At 41.3% G+C, this 19,375-nt stretch overlaps 3 protein-coding genes across 7 annotated transcripts in view; 1 reads left to right on the top strand and 2 right to left on the bottom strand.

Annotated features, from left to right (window-relative positions):
- LOC137973445 (steroid 17-alpha-hydroxylase/17,20 lyase-like) overlaps window positions 1–12,805 on the bottom strand; it is a 43,553-nt gene extending 30,748 nt beyond the window's left edge. The window contains exons 1-2 of one of the 3 annotated variants that reach the window (XM_068820262.1): window positions 12,708–12,805; window positions 2,828–2,886 (exon numbers count right to left, since the gene is read on the bottom strand). The gene's annotated coding sequence lies outside the window, so the exon portion shown is untranslated. Of the gene's footprint in view, window positions 1–2,827; window positions 2,887–4,680; window positions 5,067–12,707 lie in introns of those variants that run through there. The other 2 variants (XM_068820263.1, XM_068820267.1) reach the window with 2 other exon arrangements.
- Window positions 260–12,714, top strand: LOC137973444 (proton channel OtopLc-like). 2 transcript variants are annotated; one of them, XM_068820260.1, is made up of 2 exons: window positions 260–2,099; window positions 10,767–12,714. In XM_068820260.1, exons 1-2 carry the CDS (start codon window positions 357–359, stop codon window positions 10,785–10,787), a joined length of 1,764 nt encoding a protein of 587 aa, XP_068676361.1. In that variant the 5' UTR covers window positions 260–356; the 3' UTR covers window positions 10,788–12,714. The 2 variants fall into 2 exon arrangements, with proteins under 2 accessions (XP_068676361.1, XP_068676362.1); XM_068820261.1 differs by having other exon boundaries at window positions 277–2,013.
- A 5,172-nt stretch (window positions 12,806–17,977) lies between the features above and the next one.
- LOC137973439 (very low-density lipoprotein receptor-like) overlaps window positions 17,978–19,375 on the bottom strand; it is a 32,030-nt gene continuing 30,632 nt past the window's right edge. For both annotated transcript variants that reach the window (XM_068820243.1, XM_068820244.1), the window contains one exon: window positions 17,978–19,375. This exon is cut by the window's right edge and continues 2,728 nt beyond it. The gene's annotated coding sequence lies outside the window, so the exon portion shown is untranslated.

A 19,375-nucleotide genomic window follows, 5' to 3' on the forward strand; every position in this document is an offset into this window, starting at 1 on the left:
TCAGAATTTACTCAATATGATAAAAAATGTTTTGCATTTGCAAGAGAACCAAGATGGCGCACGCTCATGTTTTGGCTTTGTCAATGAACTGAGCGCTTCATTGATCAATGACGTGAACCCCGTTATCTGATTGGCTGACAAGTGATAACTGAAACCAATGGAATTTTAATGAACCACTGGGCCATGAAGTAATGGTGATTCCTCGTGTATGAGCTCATGAGATGGCCAATAAGAAAGCCATGTTTATAAAAAAACCCACAGAGAACACGACGATGTTTTGCTTCTTGACCATGACGTCATCAGCGGAGAGACAAGCGCTTGCTCGCTGTCTAAAGACTTAAAAAACTCTAAACACCATGCGATGCGAGAAAGAAACGTATCCACTGTACGAGAAAAAAGTTGTTGGAAATGCAACGACGAAGGAGGAGTCGGAGAAAGAAGAAACAAGGAAACTCACCCGCGTTGCCTTCAATGCGTTGATGTACGTCCTCGAGCCGATCCTGCCAGATGATGGAGTCAAAGGAGACGGTAAAATCGCCAGTTTATTGTATTTGATTTGTTTAACAACAGCAGGGGTGGTGTTTAACTTGTCGAAATGGTTCCAAGACGATTCTAAAGCAGACTCTGGTGTCACTACCGATCATATCGATGGCTTTCTCATCACTTGTATCTGTCCAGCGCTTTTGTGGATTTGTTATATCTTTTGTAAACAAAGCGATCGCAAAACTGTCGACTTCATCACACCATGTCCTCATTCTCATCGCCCCCTTATGGCAGGGGCATATGTCTTCGGAGCAGGTAGTTGTGTCATGGATATACTTCACATTACGTTCTACATCGAGTGCTCATCAAACTTATCCAGCCTATTTTTCTCCATTTTCAAGGCTGTTTTCATCTTTGCGCAGATTCTATTTTTACGCAAATTCGCCACAGCCACTCTTCATAAATCACCGAGCATTCGACTAGTGCTTTTCCACATACTTGGCACGAACGTGTGTCTCTGGTTCCGTGCGCTTTTTAGTCACTCAAAAAGCATCTTCAGCGCGCGAAAGACCCTCGAAGACTTAAGCACGCGAGAGGAGAACGCGTGCTTCGCGAATCACTATTCCATGCAAAAAATCTGGGAAGTGTCAGAACCGTATTTGTATCCTTTTACAATGGAATACTCGTTGATCGCCGGTGGCATATTGTACACTATGTGGAGCGAGATGCGGGATCTTGATCCCGAGCCGCAAGACATTTATATTTACGACGAGCTGTCGGATTTCAACACGACGTCCGATAATCTTAGCGAACGATTAGAAAAATTCGAACACGATCACGGTTACGGGACGTGCGAGGCGGCGACGCCGTCTCGGGATTCGGTCTCCACTGGACGATTTTCAAGCCGTTTTTCGCTGAACCGCGCGATGTCAAACTCATCAATCTGTCAATCGTGTGTTGAGAATCAGGACTCGCTTCGTTTACACGCGATTCCAAGCTCGGATCCAGGCCTTTTGATCGGTCTTCTTTTCTCGATCGTTTTGCTGCTCGCAGTTGGCTTGCTATGGGTCGACCACGATTCACTGACCGCGTTAAAATTTTATTATCTTTATCAAATCGTGCTGCTCGTCTTTATGTGCATCGCCTGTTGGGTTGTATTACGGTGTTTAATGAATCAAAAGTTTTCTTGGTATCCTTTTGGCGCTGATGATACGCTCTTAATAGTGTCATTTACCGGAATGTTCCTCTACGCAGGCTTGTGCCTTACAGCCGCCATCGCTGAAATCAGAAATCATCGCTATGCTTCAGACTTTTCGCTGGCTAAGTCAACACTCATTCTCTCTCAAGCCATGCTTCAGGCAACAGCCCTCATTAAAGCCCTTCGCTTTCGACCGTTGAAGGAACTGGGCGCCAATATCATCAGGCAAGGAACGCTGTTTTTGCTCACCACCAATGTGGCACTGTGGGCTCAAGATTCGTTTTTTGAGATGCGGAACTTCGTGACAACGCCAGTTCAGACTGTGTTTTACGGTGAGACGTCTTGGAGAGCGATAACCACCTTTGCTTATCCGCTGTGTATTTTCTTTCGATTTCATTCTGCTGCCTGTCTATTCGAGGTTTGGTCTTGTTTTAGAGTAAATAACTTAAGCTAAGACATAGAGCGGAATTCTTTCAACTGTCAATTAAGCGTTAAGCCAAATTAAGTTGTCCAATCACAACAGACGTGGACATTCAAACCCGCCAATCACAGCGCAAAGTGAAAACAGGCAGCCGGCGCTATGCGCGAGAAAGCCTCTGATAGGATGAGAACACGGCACGGGGATTTTAAGCCAATCACAAACTGAAATAAGGCAAAATAAACTTATTCACGATCTTGCTCTTGAGAGATGAAAAACGTTAAAAAATGCTTCACAAACTCAAAGTCAATTGGCCGAAAAAACGGAAACACTGTTTGGCAAATAGGAGGAAGAAAAGCAACCATAAACCGAGGTTGAAGCAGAACTCCTATTCAATGCGGAAGAATTCGGTCAATTAGAATCCTAACCGTCATTGCATGTGCAAACAGCTTTAGCTGGTATTAATGCCGCAGATTTTGAAATGGCCATTAAAACTATACAAGAATGATATGAAAACATCTAAACCCTTTATACCGATTGTCATGTCAACAAGATCAAATTAACGCCTCGCTTAAGAACACAGCTGCCGCAAAATCCCCAATTTAAACGACTGGCTGTTTGGATGCCACCTTAGTTGTGATTGGTTGAAGGTATCTGTCCGCGTAAAAAAACAAAATGATTGGTTAGTTTACGCGGGAACATCACAGCAGCAAAGAAATTCAACTTACCTGATTGGCTGTTTAGATGTCATCTTGATTCTGATTGGCTAATTGCAGCTGTATGAATTCTACGCATCATCGTTTTGTAAAAGCAAAAAAACGGCTGTTATTAAGAATGTTCGCTCATTAATATTTAACAAAAAATTACTTCCACTGAAAGGGAAAAATGTCAGGGATGGGCAAGATTTTTTAAGGAGCCCTAATGAAAGTGTCTCGCATCGTTTAACGGCGCACTAAAATATTTTTCTTGAAATTCAATAAGCATTGAAATTTTCTCTTAGACAACTGGCATGATCTCAAGGAAATCCTTCTTTTATTCTTTAGAACCTAGAGGGGACGTTTACTCTTTGCCCGAGTTCACTTTTTTAATATCAAAATCAGACCCTTGACGAATAGCCTTGCCTGTCCTTAAAAGTTTGTTTTTGAAACAAAAATAGAGTTCAATTTTAATATAGTTGTTTTGAGTAACTCCATAGTTTTTAGAAACTATAAGATGATAACTTTTTTAGCATAGCTAAGGTTTTATGTCTTCAAGTATATCTATTCCACTTTGGTTTTATGGACTGTAAATATTCAAAATAGGCCATTTTACAGTTGTTTGCTAAGTGACCTTGCCTATGAATGGCTGCGAGGCTGCTGGTGACCTTGTATTGATACAGAGCTCACTGCTTTTATCATGTAAATTATGCTGTTGTAATTATAATTAGTCTACATTAACGTTAGAATAGCACAAAGGTTTGTATCAAAACAGGGTCCCCAGCAGCCTCGCTTCCATTCTTAGGCCAGGTAACTTAGCGACAACTGTAAAATGGTCTATTCTTAACTAAATAAGGCGAATTTTTTTCGCATATCAATTCGTGATGGACGTCAGCCAAATTGGCAATTTTATAGAAAAACAAATTAGTACATTTTGGGTCAATGGCGACGTTTGCACTGTATACGAAAGTTTCTAACATATTTACACGTAACTGTAATTGCTTAACAACTCGCGTGGTAACATTCCTTTACTTAACTAACCGACCTTAATTTTAGGTAAATACCTGTCGTCAGACAGTTTTACATTGTTTTAATGACGAATAATTTGATCCAATAATTATCACATCGAAACACGTACAAACTAAAAGACGCGAGCTTTCGGCTAATTTTCTAAAATTCCTTTATTTTCTAAGGCTCTGAAGCGAACTACTCTACACAGATTAAGTTACGTATTTTATTTTTAAAAAAACACGTTTTCCTTTTTGGTAAGATATGGAACATGGCAGTTGAATTTCAAATTTCAAACTGAAGCGTTTTCTGTCAAAAAAAAGAAAAAACAAAAACATTTTTTAACGACGTACCGAATGCGACCCGAATGCGAGGAGGAAGCGGGAATTTCCCCAATTTTAAAGGAAGAAGTTAGACGTGCTTTATTACGTGATATGTTTCTAATGACATTGACTGATCCACTGAACTGATCACACAGACTGAGGCCTTTTGTAACCAGGAAATAACTGACTGTAAAAATCCACTAAATTGTGACTTAGGGACTGATTGACTGATAACAGCCTTCATTGACCGTGCTAATGTCTGACTGACTGCTGAATAACTGGGGAAGGGATATCAACTTACTGACTGACTTTTTGTCAGTTACTTACTGTTTCACTGACTTGCTTAACGACTGACGGAGTGACCGACCAACTGACGATCTTCGGCAGCGATTTTTGTCAGTAGGTCACTGGCTAGCAGACTCATTAATGGACAGTAACATAACGAAAGGACGATTAAACTGACTAAAGTTCATCTTTAACTGACAAATTAGGAGAGTCAAACCCGCTGCTCGGTGGTTATGCATCTAACTGACTGCCTTAAGGAACCTTACTCACCCAATTTACATTGCGCGCCAATGTTGTTGTTGTTATCCGGGAATTTGGAGGCAAGCATCGTTGAGATATTTTTGCACTCGAGAGAAAAATAAGAACAGTTTTTGTCAGGGACATAAAAAAACACTTCGAAGATCTTCGAGGAGGATTACCCTGTGAAATTAAATGGATTTCGATCACAAAAACAGCAGAATACCTTCACTTCGAGTGCTGTTCTATGAAGCGTTGGAGCTATACCTGCAATGAATTCAATGAACATAGCTTATTTTCCAATGGAAAACAGAATTATATAGCCCATTTGATGTCCAATGGAAACAGATTACTTTACAGATTTATAGAATTCAGAGTTTCGGGGGCCCCGAAATGGCGACTGAAGTAATGTGGGCGCGCAATGTAAGGTGGGTAAGTAAGGTTCTTTAAAGACTGACTGACCAATTGAGCAACTGTCCCACCATCTGCTGAAATGACTACAATAGCTGAACGTTGACTGTTTGACCGGAAAACTGACTGACTAGCTCACTGTCCGATTAATTGAATGGTTAACTGACTGAATGACTGACTGACTGACTGATTGACTTACTGACTGACTGACTGACTGACTAAATAATGATAACTTAAGACTGACTGGCAAACTGACAGACAGACTGACTATCTCCATACTTACCTGACTGACAGGATAAAACATACTAACTGACTGACTGACTGACAGACAATCTTCCTACCTACCTGACTGTCTGACACTCTTCCTTCCAACCTTACTGACTGATCGACTAATTGATTGACTAACTTACTGACTGACTAACCACCTTACTGACCGAAGGAATGACCGACTGACCTAACCGACTGACTGACTGACTGACTGACTGACTGACTGACTGACTGACTGACTAACTTACTGACCGAATGATTGATTGACTAACTTACTGACTGACCGACAATCTTCCTACCTACCTGACTGACTGGCTGATCGACTAATTGATTGACTAACTTACTGACTCAGTAACTACCTTACTGACGGAAAGAATGACCGACTGACCTAACCGACTGACTGACTGATTGATTGACTGACTACAAAAATTTGGTTTTATCAACGGAGTTGATAATGTAAATTGGCCACCGTACAGAGATTCTAAAAGCTGACGTTTCGAGCGTTGGCCCTTCGTCAGAGCGAATCCAACTGACTGACTGATTGACCAACTGATTGATTGACTAACTTACTGACTGACTGACTGACTGACTGACTGACTGCCTAACTTAGTGACTGACTGACCGACAATCTTCCTACCTACCTGACTGACTGATTGTCTAACTTACTGACTAACCTAACCGGCTGACTGACTGACTGACAAAAAGCCTAATTGACTAACCTACTGACTGACAAACCAACTGACTGGCTCACTGACCGACCGATGTTTCACTGTTTGATTATATGCCAAACTGACTAGGTGAGCGACTCTTTGATTAAGAAACTAACTGACTCTGTCCGGCTTAATGACTGACTGCCTAGATGACTTAGTAATGATATTGATACCTGACTGACTGACTGACCGACCGAATGAATGAATGAATGAATGACCAACTGAGACTGAAATGACGACTGACTGACTGAATGAACGACCGACTGAGACCGACTGACTGAGACTGAATGACTGATTGACTGATTGATTGGCCGACTGATTCACTGACTAAATGTCTAACTGACTGAAAAGTCCAAAATACAAACTGGAACACAGCTAACTGACAAATGGATTAGCTTATCTCAAGATGACTGATAAGTGGACGAACTAATTACTAGACCAACCTAAGTAATCGAGTACAGACCATTCAAAGCTGACGACTTTTTAGGGTAAGGGACTTAGGAGAGAACCAATTTGATAGACTGACTTGTAATCTGACAGACCGACTCTACCTGGCTGTGCCACAATGACTGTCTGCATGACTGCCTGACTGAATGACTGGCAATTTGCCAGACTGACTGACTGACTAACAACCACATAAACAACTAAGTCGATGGCCTAACATGCTAATGAGCAACTAATGGAAACGTCATCTTAATAATAAAACGGTTACGTCAGGTTGACTGAATAATGAACTGTCTTCTCACTAGACCAGAATAAGTAATAAAGTACCAACAGCTTGAAGATGACAACTCGTTTAAATAAGGGATTTATAAAGCTATGAACTTACTTGAAATTAGTTCGACTTGCTTTCTGACTGAATGATTGACTGCCTAACTGACTGCCGGACTGACTTACTGACTGACTGACTGACGGACTACATGACTGATTGACTGTCAGACTATCTGTCTGACTGACTCTCTCTGACTAACCAACTGATGAACAGAGACTTGCAGACTAACTGCGTGACTACTTCACTGACTTAATATCAGGCTAATAATAATTATGACTTGCGATGACTTAACTGAAGTGAAATAGCAAATACTAACCAACTGACAGGCTACACTTTTGGAGTTGGTGGCTGATTAAGCCAATGACTGATTACATGATCACCTATCTTACAGACGCAAAACGTTTGAAATAAACCAAGACATTATTGACCAAGACAACTGACAATAGCTTGACTGAAAGACTGAAGAAATGACTCTAAACTTAGCAAATGACTGACTGACCAGAAGTGTGGGTCAATGATTCAATCTCCTCGTTTTCCATTTAATGGTTGAATGGCTCACTCAAGGACTGTTAGACTGATAGACGAATAGACTGGCTGGTTAACTAAATGACTGACCAACAAACAGATCGATAAAGACTGACTGACTGACTGACTAGTCAACCGAATGACTCGCTGACTGAGTCTCTATCCAACTGATCGACCGAGTGACTGTCTGACAAATTTACTGACTGGAGTAATGACTAGTTTATCAAACAGGTTATCTAAACTTTTTCTCTAGCTAATCCTTCAACACTCTTTATCACCAGTTCAGTTAGGAATGACTGACTGACTGACTGATCGACTTACTGGCTGACAAACTGACTGTCTAACTCACTGATAGACAATCACTGACTGACCAGGCAAATGAAAGACTGACCATATGTTTTCTGACAGATTCATCGATTACGTAAATTTAGTAAATTCTGGTATTTCAGACATGGGGCTTTTTGGTTTGCTTACTTTCCGACCTCTTTCTATGACTTGATTCAATGAGTTGATTGATCAATCAACTGGCTGACAGATCACTGCATGACCACCAAAACGACTAACTGACTGACAGACTGATTAACCAATCAAACTGTGTACTAACTGTGTTCATCTGCTAGCTTGTTCACTTTACTGATTTAGACTAAAATAGTGAGAATTCCAAACTGACTGACTAACTCGCTGACAAAGTAGCAACCACACTGAGAGTGATTGACTAACTGGCAGTGACTGATGTTACAGGCAAATGAATGAACCAAAAGAATGCCAAAGACTACCCAACAAGCCATCAAACTAAAACATGACACAAAAATGTCCTTACGTTATGAAATTGAGACAAAGTTCTTTTAAAAAGACTGGCATCCTTTTACAGTGCAAAGTGCCTTACTGTGGCCACCTAACAAACTTTCATATTTCACAACTACGTGTAAATACGTCAACTCAACAACTCATGCAACGGTGTTCAACTTCCATCCCTGCGAACTTTGCAAGGAGGTGTGACTATCAATCAAATTCACACACCCTGATTGGTGGATAATTTGTAGAAAACTTGTTATGTGGCCACGGTAAGGTGTGTCGCACTGTAAAATTCACAACAAAATAAGTATTTATTGTAAATCTATTTCTTCACTAAGTATTTGGCTTGGTTGCTATATAAAAAAATTACTGCCTTCATTTTGGCTATCTTATAGGGGAATCTCTGTTAGCATTTTTTTTTGCCTCATTCACACAAGACTATTGTTTTCTAGAACGTGATATACATGATAATCATCTCTGAGCAAATATTGTTGCTTTGAATTTTCGAAATTTTGCAAAAAATGTATGGGATCATTAGCGCAAAGCCTTTTGCCATGGAAGAATTTATCACTTTTTGATGACTACTAACCTGCTTGATTTCAAAGCTAAAAGGCTGGAAATTGGAGATTTAATGACAAGTTCTTTTACCGGCACCTTTTGAAGTCAATTCATAAATAGCATGATGCTTTTTGTGAGCAAACTCGTATGTTAATGAAACAAAGATTTCATGATCGGTCCTGCTTAACATTGTTAGTGGCAAACAGACTTTCTTAGCCGATTAGATTACTAAACAGACTTACTCTACATGTTAACTGACAAATTAACTGACAGCCTGACTGGATCATGGACATAATTACCAGCTGTCTCACTGCATAACTGACCTGGTCAGCTAATTGGCCACCAAGTCAGTAAGGAGCAGGTTTAATGACTGACCAACAGAACGAATACCTTAAATATGGATAGACTGATGGACTGATTGATTGACTGACTGATCACTGACCAATCAAGTAACTGATCAATTGGCAAATAGACTGATTGATGGAGTGACTAACTGACCACACCTGACTTTCTGACTGGCTAAGTGAACATGACTGACTGGCTGACAATCTGACTGAATGCCTGATTGATTAACTAGTGGACTACCTGACTGAATCACCAGCAACTGAAAAATCAAAGACTGACTGGCTAACTGACAGACATTTTTCCTCCTTACTGGTACCTCACTCACAGGATAAGGCAGACTGACTGACAACCTTCCTACTTATCTGACTGACAGGATAAAACAGACTGACTGATTGATTGATTAATTGATTGATTGATTGACTGATGGACAATGTTGCTACCTGACTGACTGACTGACTGACTGACTGACTGACTGACTGACTGACTGACTGGCTAACTGACTGAGTGACTCACAATCTTCCTACCTACTGACTGACAGGCTAACTGACTGACTGAGCGACAATCTTCCTACCTACCTGGCGGACTGGCTGACTGACTGTCTGGCTAACTGACCGAATGACTGAGAATCTTCCTACTTACCTGACTGACAGGCTAACTAACTGACTGACTGACTGACCGACCTTCCTGACCAACTAGTAATAGTAATAGTGATAGTATTTTTTATTGCGCTTTACTCTCCAAAGCGAGGTATTGGTTTAGTTACAATAAAGGTTTGAACATTAACTAATAAAAATACAAACTAACATTTACCACATCCATATACAATTAATTAGAAAATTCATAGCCCTTATTACATTTGTGACTGACTGACTGACTGACTGACTAACTTACTGACTGACTGTCTGGCTAACTGACCGAGTGAATGACTTGTGAATCTTCCTACCTACCTGACTGACAGACTAATTGACTGACTATCTTCCTACCTATCTGACTGACAGGCTAATTGACTGACTGATCAATTGACAATCTTCCTACCTACCTGACTGACTGACTGACTATCTGGCTAACTGACTAAGTGACTGACAATCTTCTTACCTACCTGACTGACAGGCTAACTGACTGATTGACAACCTTCCTACTTACCTGACTGACAGGATAAAACAGACTGACTGACAATGTTCTTCCCTACCTGACTGATTGACTGACTGGCTAACTGACCGAGTAACTGACAATCTTCTTACCTACCTGACTGACAGGCTAACTGACTGACTGACAATCTTCCTACCTGCCTGACTGACAGGCGAACTGACTGACTGACAATCTTCCTACTTACCTGACAGGTTAACTGACTGACTGTCGGACTAACTGACCGAATGACTGACAATCTTCCTACCTACCTGACTGACTGAGTGACTGACAATCTTCTTACCTACCTAACTGACAGGCCAACTGACTGACTGACAATCTTCCTACCTGCCTGACTGACAGGCTAACTTACTGACTGACAATCGTCCTGCTTACCTCACAGGTTAACTGACTGACTCTTTGACTAACTGACCGAATGACTGACAATCTTCGTACCCACCTGAATGACAGGCTAAATGAGTGACTGACTGACAATCTTCCTACCTACCTGACTGACATGCTAACTGACTGACTGACTGACTGACTGACTGACAATCGTCCTACCTACCAGACTCACAGGCTTACTGACTGACACTCTTCCTACCTTCCAGACTGACAGGCTAACTTACTGACTGACAATCTCTCTACCTACCTGACTGACTGACTGACTGTCTATCTGGCTACCTGGCCGAGTGACTGACAATCTCCCTACCCAATGACTGACTGACTGGCTGGATGACTGACCATCATGACTGGCTGGATGCCTGGCTGACTGAGCAAACGCATGGTGACTAAAGTGCAATGACTGTGAGCTAATGTACAATGACTGACTGAGATAACAGACTGACTGACTCTCTGGCCGAGTCACTAACTGAATAATGGACTGACCATCTGGTTGTCAGACGGTGACTGATTGGCAGACTTACTTGCTATCTTACGAAGGCTTATTGACGGAATGTTAGAAAGCCACTTTAATACAAACCTCAAAGTGAACACATATGCAATGACAAGACATGAAATTAAAGAACATAAACATGAAGATAATTATGTAACACATTGACCCAAAGTTTTCCAACAAAACTGCAACACTGTTGTCACATTACCTAGATGCACAACCATGTGGCCAGCTATAAACTGATGGATGGATAGCACGACTATCTCACTAACTCACTATTTCACTGAGTAACGCAATATTATTAATAACTAGATAATAATTATCTAGTTAGTTAATTGACACACAAAAAGAAAGACAGACTGATTCCTTAAAATGACCTGACTTTGCTATGGTCATACAAAAAGTGTGAGGTTAAATCACTATTCAAGGAACAATAGCTATGCATCCTTCATTCCATTGGGAACTGATAGTTAATTGACCATTACTTGTATGATCATGCCCTAACTGACTGAGTGTCTGACTAGCTGGCTGAACTGACAAATAAACATACTTAATGCACAAATTTTTGACTCAACTGCTTGAGTGACAAACTGACCGGCTGACCGACTGCCTGACTTAATGACTGACTGTCTAACTGGACTGACTGACTTTGGTCACTAACTGTCTTACTGAATACATGACCTATTGACAACTGAGTAACTGAGTGGTTTATGCAATGAAGTGATTGACTAACAAAATGACTGCTCAGTTTTTAGACTGAATTGACTGTTGACTGACTTTTTCACTGAATACCTGACTAACTGATGGACTGGCTGGCTCTATGATTGTCTGACTGACTGCTAACTGCCTGTCTGACCAACTGTATGACTGTGTGGTTTACCACAGAAATGATACACTAACAAGCATACTGATTGCCCAATGGACTAACTCTAATTCCCCTCGATTAACAAACCAACTAGCCCACAGGCTGTCTCAGTTAGTGATTCAGACTCATATATAGCACAAAATATAACTGTTTCCTCCACTTGTTTGGAGAGAAGAATCTGAAAGCACAAGCCCTTAATAATTTAATGCCCTCTAGTGAATGTCAAAGTCAAATGTAAATAAGTTTATGAAAAGTCACAGGACGTGGTCACATCAGAGGCTAAATATATGAAGACTTTAAAAACGTCAAGCAAATAAAGCAAAAATGCAAATTTTAAAGGCTCCTTTCCCAGAAAGAAACAAAGTTGCTGGAAACCAAATAACACTCAACTTCTAAAAATGGCTTTCTGAAAGTCCATTGTGTGAAATGCAATTATTAGCCTGTGGCTGAATCAAGGTTCAATCGCTTTGATTATGATAACTTTCGGAATCATCCTTCTGAATGATCATGAGTTGTGAACTCTTACCTAAACACTAACCATATTTTTAGGCCTAAGGTAAGCAAGGGTTTAACAGCATTAGAGTTACATAGAAAAGATATCATAATATTGTTGACGTAGCTCATTGTCATTAATGTGCCAACCAGAGCCTCATTGGCTGTCGAAACAAAAGGTCTTTTGTTCCTGTGGTTGGCAAATTTGAATAACAAAAGCAATGTTTGTAAGCTGGTATCTTCCCTATTAGTTAAACAATGAGGTGGAATGTGTGACATATGACCTGACCTCTGACTTACCTAAAATACTGACACCGACGTGACAACAGCTTGTCACTCGCTTGCCAAAGTTTCTCTGCGTGAGAGCAAGTCGAAAGCTCGTGTCTTTGTTGGCTCTGCCAAATATAAGAACATGCTATCAGTTTAACCGACTGTGGCAGGCAAATGTTGTATTCATTTCGCCGAAGAGGAAATGAGCAGAACAGTACCTGGAAAAATGCGTCAAAATATTCCTGATTCAATCCTCAAAAATAAATAAGGTAGGCATAATCCATCTTCGAACGCCAGCGTGTTTTTTCTTTCTGAATTCTCCTTGAATTTTGTATAATTTTTAATTGTTCACTTTTATGACTCACCGGAATGTGTGATATGTAATATGGTGATTCAAGCGCAGGTCGGCTGCGCAGAACTCCGCTGTAAACTGCTTATTTAATCATCCGTTTTTAACAGCGCCGCTCAGCCCACGTCCAGAATCACAAGCTGTTCCCCAAGGGGACGAAAACAACCTAATTTTGTTTTAAATGGTCACTTTTTTGCGATCCTAGCGATAATTCAGTGTGCTTACGATACCTAAGCGACGAAGTATGACTGATTTTACTATCTGACAGTCTTCTGAAGAAATTGTAGAACTGCTCGGGGATAACGACTTGCAGGGTAGGTTTCTTGACAGGGTGTCGGCTGAAAAGGAAAGGAACTATATTTTAGTGTCTAGTCGTTCTAGCACTGGAGCTGAAATTACCAGTTAACTGACTCACTGAATCACTGAATGACAATCTCAATGGTGAACGGAGTGCGCGAAAATGCGCAAATGAACGTAAACCAACTTCGTTCCCAGGGTCTCTCTTCTTTGCAGAGAAGAGAGACCCTGGGAACTTGCCTCCTTTGTTGAGAAGAGAGACTCTGGGAGTTTACTTTCAGGGCTAGAAGACACTTTTGGTGTTGTTTATTTATATGTGGCACAGTGACAAGTACACTAACCTCGGACTCGATTGTGACCTGTGTGTTTTAGACCCGCCAGGCTAAACAACGTAGTTCTGGACAGTTAATCTTTAAAGTACAAAGTATTATAATGGCTAAGGGAGGGCAACATTCATCATGACATTAGACAAGCGAGAAAGACATTAAATCTATCCAATCTAATTAAGCTAATAATCAATTAGATAAATTCATTCCGCTCCATCTTGTTGAAATCCATAATTCGCTTTTTCGCAAATCCCATAATACAGTTCTTTTTTTTGGGGGGGGGGGGGAGGGGGGGAGGGAGTTGGTTATTTGCATCAAAAAAATGGATATCCAGTTCACTGAAACATGATACATTGCCGAGAGTAAATATCTTATATTGTTTTTATGTAAAGAACCGCCCCACAAAACGTATTGCATTATGGGATTAAGAAAATAGTCAACGGTGTACTTCGTCTATTAATCAAATGCAGGGCTCCTGTCAAATGGTAATTGTATTCCACTAGACTCAAAAGATTTAAAAATCAAAACTGTTTTCTCATTAGAAGTCTGAAGACACTGATTTAACTGGTGATTATTCTTTGTAAATATACAATTTATGAAGAAAAATGCGCTTTGTAACGAAATAAAACGAGAAAAGAACGGAACAACTTGTGACGTCTCGGCAAGTGCATTTTTGCAGAATGGTTGTTTTGACTGTGCGTCACCCCATAAAGTGGGATGACATGAACAACAGATCCTTCATCAGCTCTTTTCATTCGTCATTAAGGATTTGAGAAAGGTTTGGATTTGAGCTTTGCGTTTCAGCTTCGCTGTGACTCTTGAAGATGGGTGTTTACAAGTAACCTTTAGCCGATTCGTTTTCAGTGCAATGTAAACTAACCAATTGGTGCACTTAAAGATGCATAGTTCTGAAAGTAATTGACCCAAAGCGTTTCAAATAAGCATGAAAGGAAGCGGCTTAAGTCCCTGCTATGCTAGTGATTCACTGTACGACTTATTTGCAACGACAAGGCTGGGGCAGGAGCCATTGATGGGCTCCTGGCTGGGGTTATTTCAAATCATGGTTATCCCTGAAACTGTTAAGGTTTGTCAACCGCGTCCCCAGGGCGCTTTTCCCTAAGGCAAGTTTGGGGGACACTTTTGTGATATTTATCAATAGGGATTTCAAGAAACAAGGAATTAAGGCAACGGCAACAGCAACGTCACAAAACAACAATATCATTGGTTAAAAGAGGAATCGTGCTGCACGTGCGGCACGCACTCTGGTACATTTCTTTGCCCTTCTGTGCAAAAGGAAGACTACGGGAACGGCAACGCCAGAAAGCAATGATATTATTGGCTGAAAAAAGAAATATAATCGAGCTGCATGTGGGGCACGCATTTTTGTACATTCCCTTAATTCCCGTTCTTTGCAAAATAATATTGTGAAATCAGTAACCAATTAAGTAACGTGAGCATACATCAGTGAAACTAACAGAACATCAAGAAAGCAATGTGCATACTCATCGCAACTTACCCTTTGTCAACGGGCAGAGCGATATCACCCGGGTCAAGCCGAGGCATAATCTCGTACCCAGATCTCATTCTGTCTCTATGACCGTGGGAGATCTGGGTACGAGATTAGCCGCGGCACCCATGGACAGCTGTGATGACGTAATAGCCCGGCTGACTTTTGGCTGTATTCTCATTTCTTGGCGGATTCGCCTTCTGTCCGCACGTATCCGGCGAATCGGGCGCGCGAATCCGCAACCTATTGAATCCGCTCAGCCTCTCCAGAGTGGAAAGTTTCGAACACGCAAAGAATTTGGAATCGTGTCGACGATCGAATATTCGATGACGTCACAAACTCAGATGCAGTGCTTACCTCGTGAAAATTGATATCGCTTCTCTTAATACTAAATCACCCTGAAACGATTATAACTAATCAACATCACGGGCGGGCATCTCGTTTAATGACCAGGATACAGCGAGCGCTTACATCATCACCATAAAGAAAATACAGCAGTGAAAAAACAATAAAGTTGCCGATTCAAAAATATGCGGATACGCGTAGCTGATTGCTCTTCAAAATTCAACTACTTTGCGCCTAATTTATGACAAAAAAGCTTGGTTTGTAAGCATGCCATTCGACCGTTGATAAAAGGAAACAGACGGAGAAAGGGCAGTACACTGGTAATTTCGTAGACGAGGAACCACAGGCAGCCCAGACTCGGAGAATAGAAAATTATAAGGATTTGTATGAGAAACCCGATAACAAACTCAAAACGATATTTTACATGCAAATCAACAAAAAAGCCGTACTTTATTGCCCTGGTGACTTTCTCGCCTTGATTGAACGCGATTTAAGCGACTGGGACTTTTTTCCCAGTCAGCAGTGGAATAAAGCAGGGCTGTGTCCTTGCTCCAACCCTGTTCTTGATTTTCTTCTCGATGCTGCTCCAGTATGCCTTTGTAGACTGTACAGAAGGTGTCTACTTCCGGACGAGGTCAGACGGCAAACTCTTCAACATCTCCAGACTCCGTGCCAAAACCAAAGCTTACGTGGTGCTTATACGAGAGCTGCTGTTTGCAGACGACGCTGCTTTAACATCCCACAGCGAGGAGGGCCTCCAACATCTGGTAGACAAGCTGTCCCAAGCCTGAAGACCAACATCCTGGCGCAAAGTGCTGAGTTCCCCCAGTCATCACCATCGACAACAGGAAGCTGGAGGTTGTGGACACCTTCACCTACTTGGGCTCCAACGTGTCAAGCTCGACTTCGCTCGATGCTGAGATCAGCTGCAGCAGCTGCTGTCATGGCCAAACTCAACAAGCGAGTGTGGGGAAATGACCTGTTGAGCAAAAGGACCAAGATGTGCGTCTGCCAAGCTTGTGTCCTGTCGACTTTTCTTTATGGCAGCGATCGAGTTGTGGACGATCTATGCCAGACAAGAGCGGCGACTCAACGCATTCCATCTCCGCTGCCTTCTCGAGTTCGGCGCCTGCTGCACATCAGGTGGCAGGACAGAGCAGTAGTGTAGCAGCTGATCCAAAGATTACTCGCCATTGGTTCGCAACCCTTGCAGGAAACTATGATGTCATTCTTTCTATTGCTTTAGCTATTGTTTGGGGTCAGGCCGGACAGAGTCACCAACACCGAGGTCCTGGCTCACTGAACATGCCATCACTGCTCATTCAGCGACGGCTTCGACGGGTCGGCCATGCACATCGCATGGAGCCTGACTGCCTGCCAAGAGAAATCCTTTATGGCGAACTTCGAGAGTGCGTCCGTCGCGTGGGTCGACCGCTGCTACGCTACAAGGACGTCATCAAGTGAGACTTGCGATTTGCACTTATCTACACCAGTGCATGGGAGGACATCGCCAATCACCGAGATACATGGCGGCAAAGTGTCAAAGTGGGGGTTTCAAAGGCGGAAGCGAACTCTAGAGTACAGGCTACATGCAAGAGAGCGGCGAGGAAAGAACGTGCAGCCTCTGCGCGTGTTTCCACAAGGCACGTCTCCGCCACCTGCAACAGAGACTGCCACGCCAGGATCGGGCTACACAACCGTACAAGATCCTGCCCAAATCCCCAACGCTAACCATCGCCTGTTCGAGACGAGGATGCCGCTACTACTAGTCTGGGCTGCCTGTGGGGGAACTTGTTTGGGTTTTAGTAAAGTCGATGTTTCAAGTTTTAGAAAGTTTTGAAATCATAGTTTCAATTCATGAAAATTGGCTTGAAGTTTCACGATGCTCACACAGAGGGTATGACTTGATATTAGAGTTGTTTCATCCATTTTTGTCCAACGAAATAAACTTCATTTACGATACAATCAGAAACCCACAAGGGTTGAAACGTGTAACGCGCGTTCACAGCTTCCGAATATTCAGTGCGAACTGATTGGTTGAATGTTTTCAGTGCTAAGTACTATATTTGGAAAGCCCTCGCTCTTGTTGTTCCAAATATGGTACTTAGCAAACTGAATATTCAGAAGCTTGTTTCCCACCACACAAGGGGCCGTTACACGTTTCAACCCTTATGGGTTTCTGATACAATACAATACAATGCTACTTTAATAATTGATCACTCCCCATAGGGGTTCAGGGCCAATGAAACACAATCAACGAAACGACAGAACAGAGCAACAACTGTTAAGAATCCCAACTGGCCGGAGGCAAACCAGTTGGTTATTTACAAGTGCGGACGATAAGTTGAACCAGGGACTACCAGGAACAAATTCAACGAGTCTTGAACCCAGGGACTCCAGATCTCAAGGAAAGCGTCCTACCCACTGGGCTGTACTGCCTCCTTACGATCAGCAAATAGATTTTATTGAAGAAACATTATTCCAAAGAAGACGTGTTCCAGCTTTATTTATAAGGCAGGGATCCATCAAAGAATCACAAACGAAGAAATGATCTCAGTTTTAACAATCATTTCCACGAAACTCAACAAAATGAGTATATAACAGTCAAGACACGAACCTAAACGAGAGATGTTAAATTGTACCTGCTAAAGCTACAGAACTTTTAAATTCTAAAATATTAACATTATACTGATAAATTTCTAATAATTCGAACAGACAAATTATAGAGAGCAAGACATACTGAACCGTACCAATTCCTTAGGAAAGCAGGCAGCAAAAACATACTTAAGATCAACAATATAGCGTTTTTGTTTGCGAAATTCGATTTATACTTAATTAGCTTTAACTTCAGGCCAAAGCAAAAAAATATTCTGCTATTCCCACTCATTACTATACTGATGTTACCACTTCCGCGCATCAAAATGACCTTGTTTATCTCCAAAAGGACAAACGAAAAGTGTGAAAAGCGCCTCGTGAGGATTACGTTTCATTAAGTGGAACGGACAAAACATTTAGCTACTTCGACAAACTTGTGGTTTTTATGTGCTTGGGTCGCTTGTAACATGATTCTGGCTCGACAACTTCCATTTCTGAACAGATTTCCTTTCACCTTGTGTTAAAAAAAGGAAATAAACAGAATAAAAACAAAACAACTTTACGTCGTCAGCCTTTTAGTAAGACGTCCAAGGTCAATTTGAGCCACCGAGACAAGAGAAAATTGTTGTTTAAGTCATTCCGATTGATAAAGTCTTGACAGCCGCCATCTTGGAATAAAAATTGGTGGTTTCGAATCAGTCAAGCAAATGAGAACTTAAAATATCATATAACTTCTTTTAACAAGGAAACAAAACTAAAATAAAGACTTGATCATTTACATCCATGTAGGTTTGAACTACATAAGCGTGTATGATTTCTTGGCGTTTTGTACAACGGCAGATCAAAATATCAACTTCTATCTACAATAAACACTTAATTTTTTTCGTTTCATGCATCAACGCAAATAATTTTATCTCAACTATTTCGAATATAAATTTATAATTTTGATGCTTACTGTCACAATAGTATTGCCACTTGACAAACCTCAACGAATCAATGCTTACAGTTACAGCACAAGAATTGTACACACATTAAGAACGATAATTTAAGATTAAATTTTTTGCCTCTTTTTCAAGACGAAGCCACGTGCAAGAGTTTTTGTCATGTAATAAGTTCTACCTCTAATATCAAAAATCAACTCTGTTAAGTCGAAGTAGTTTAGGAAATGGTCTAATGATGATAACACGAAGACAGCAGATAAAAGGAGTTGCTCCGTCCCATGCCTTTTCGTCGAGGCATAACCGATAATCCAAGATGGCGAGAACAGTTAAAACAGACG

This window comes from Montipora foliosa, chromosome 10, assembly GCF_036669935.1.
Source record: "Montipora foliosa isolate CH-2021 chromosome 10, ASM3666993v2, whole genome shotgun sequence".
NCBI classification, from domain to species: Eukaryota; Metazoa; Cnidaria; class Anthozoa; order Scleractinia; family Acroporidae; genus Montipora; species Montipora foliosa.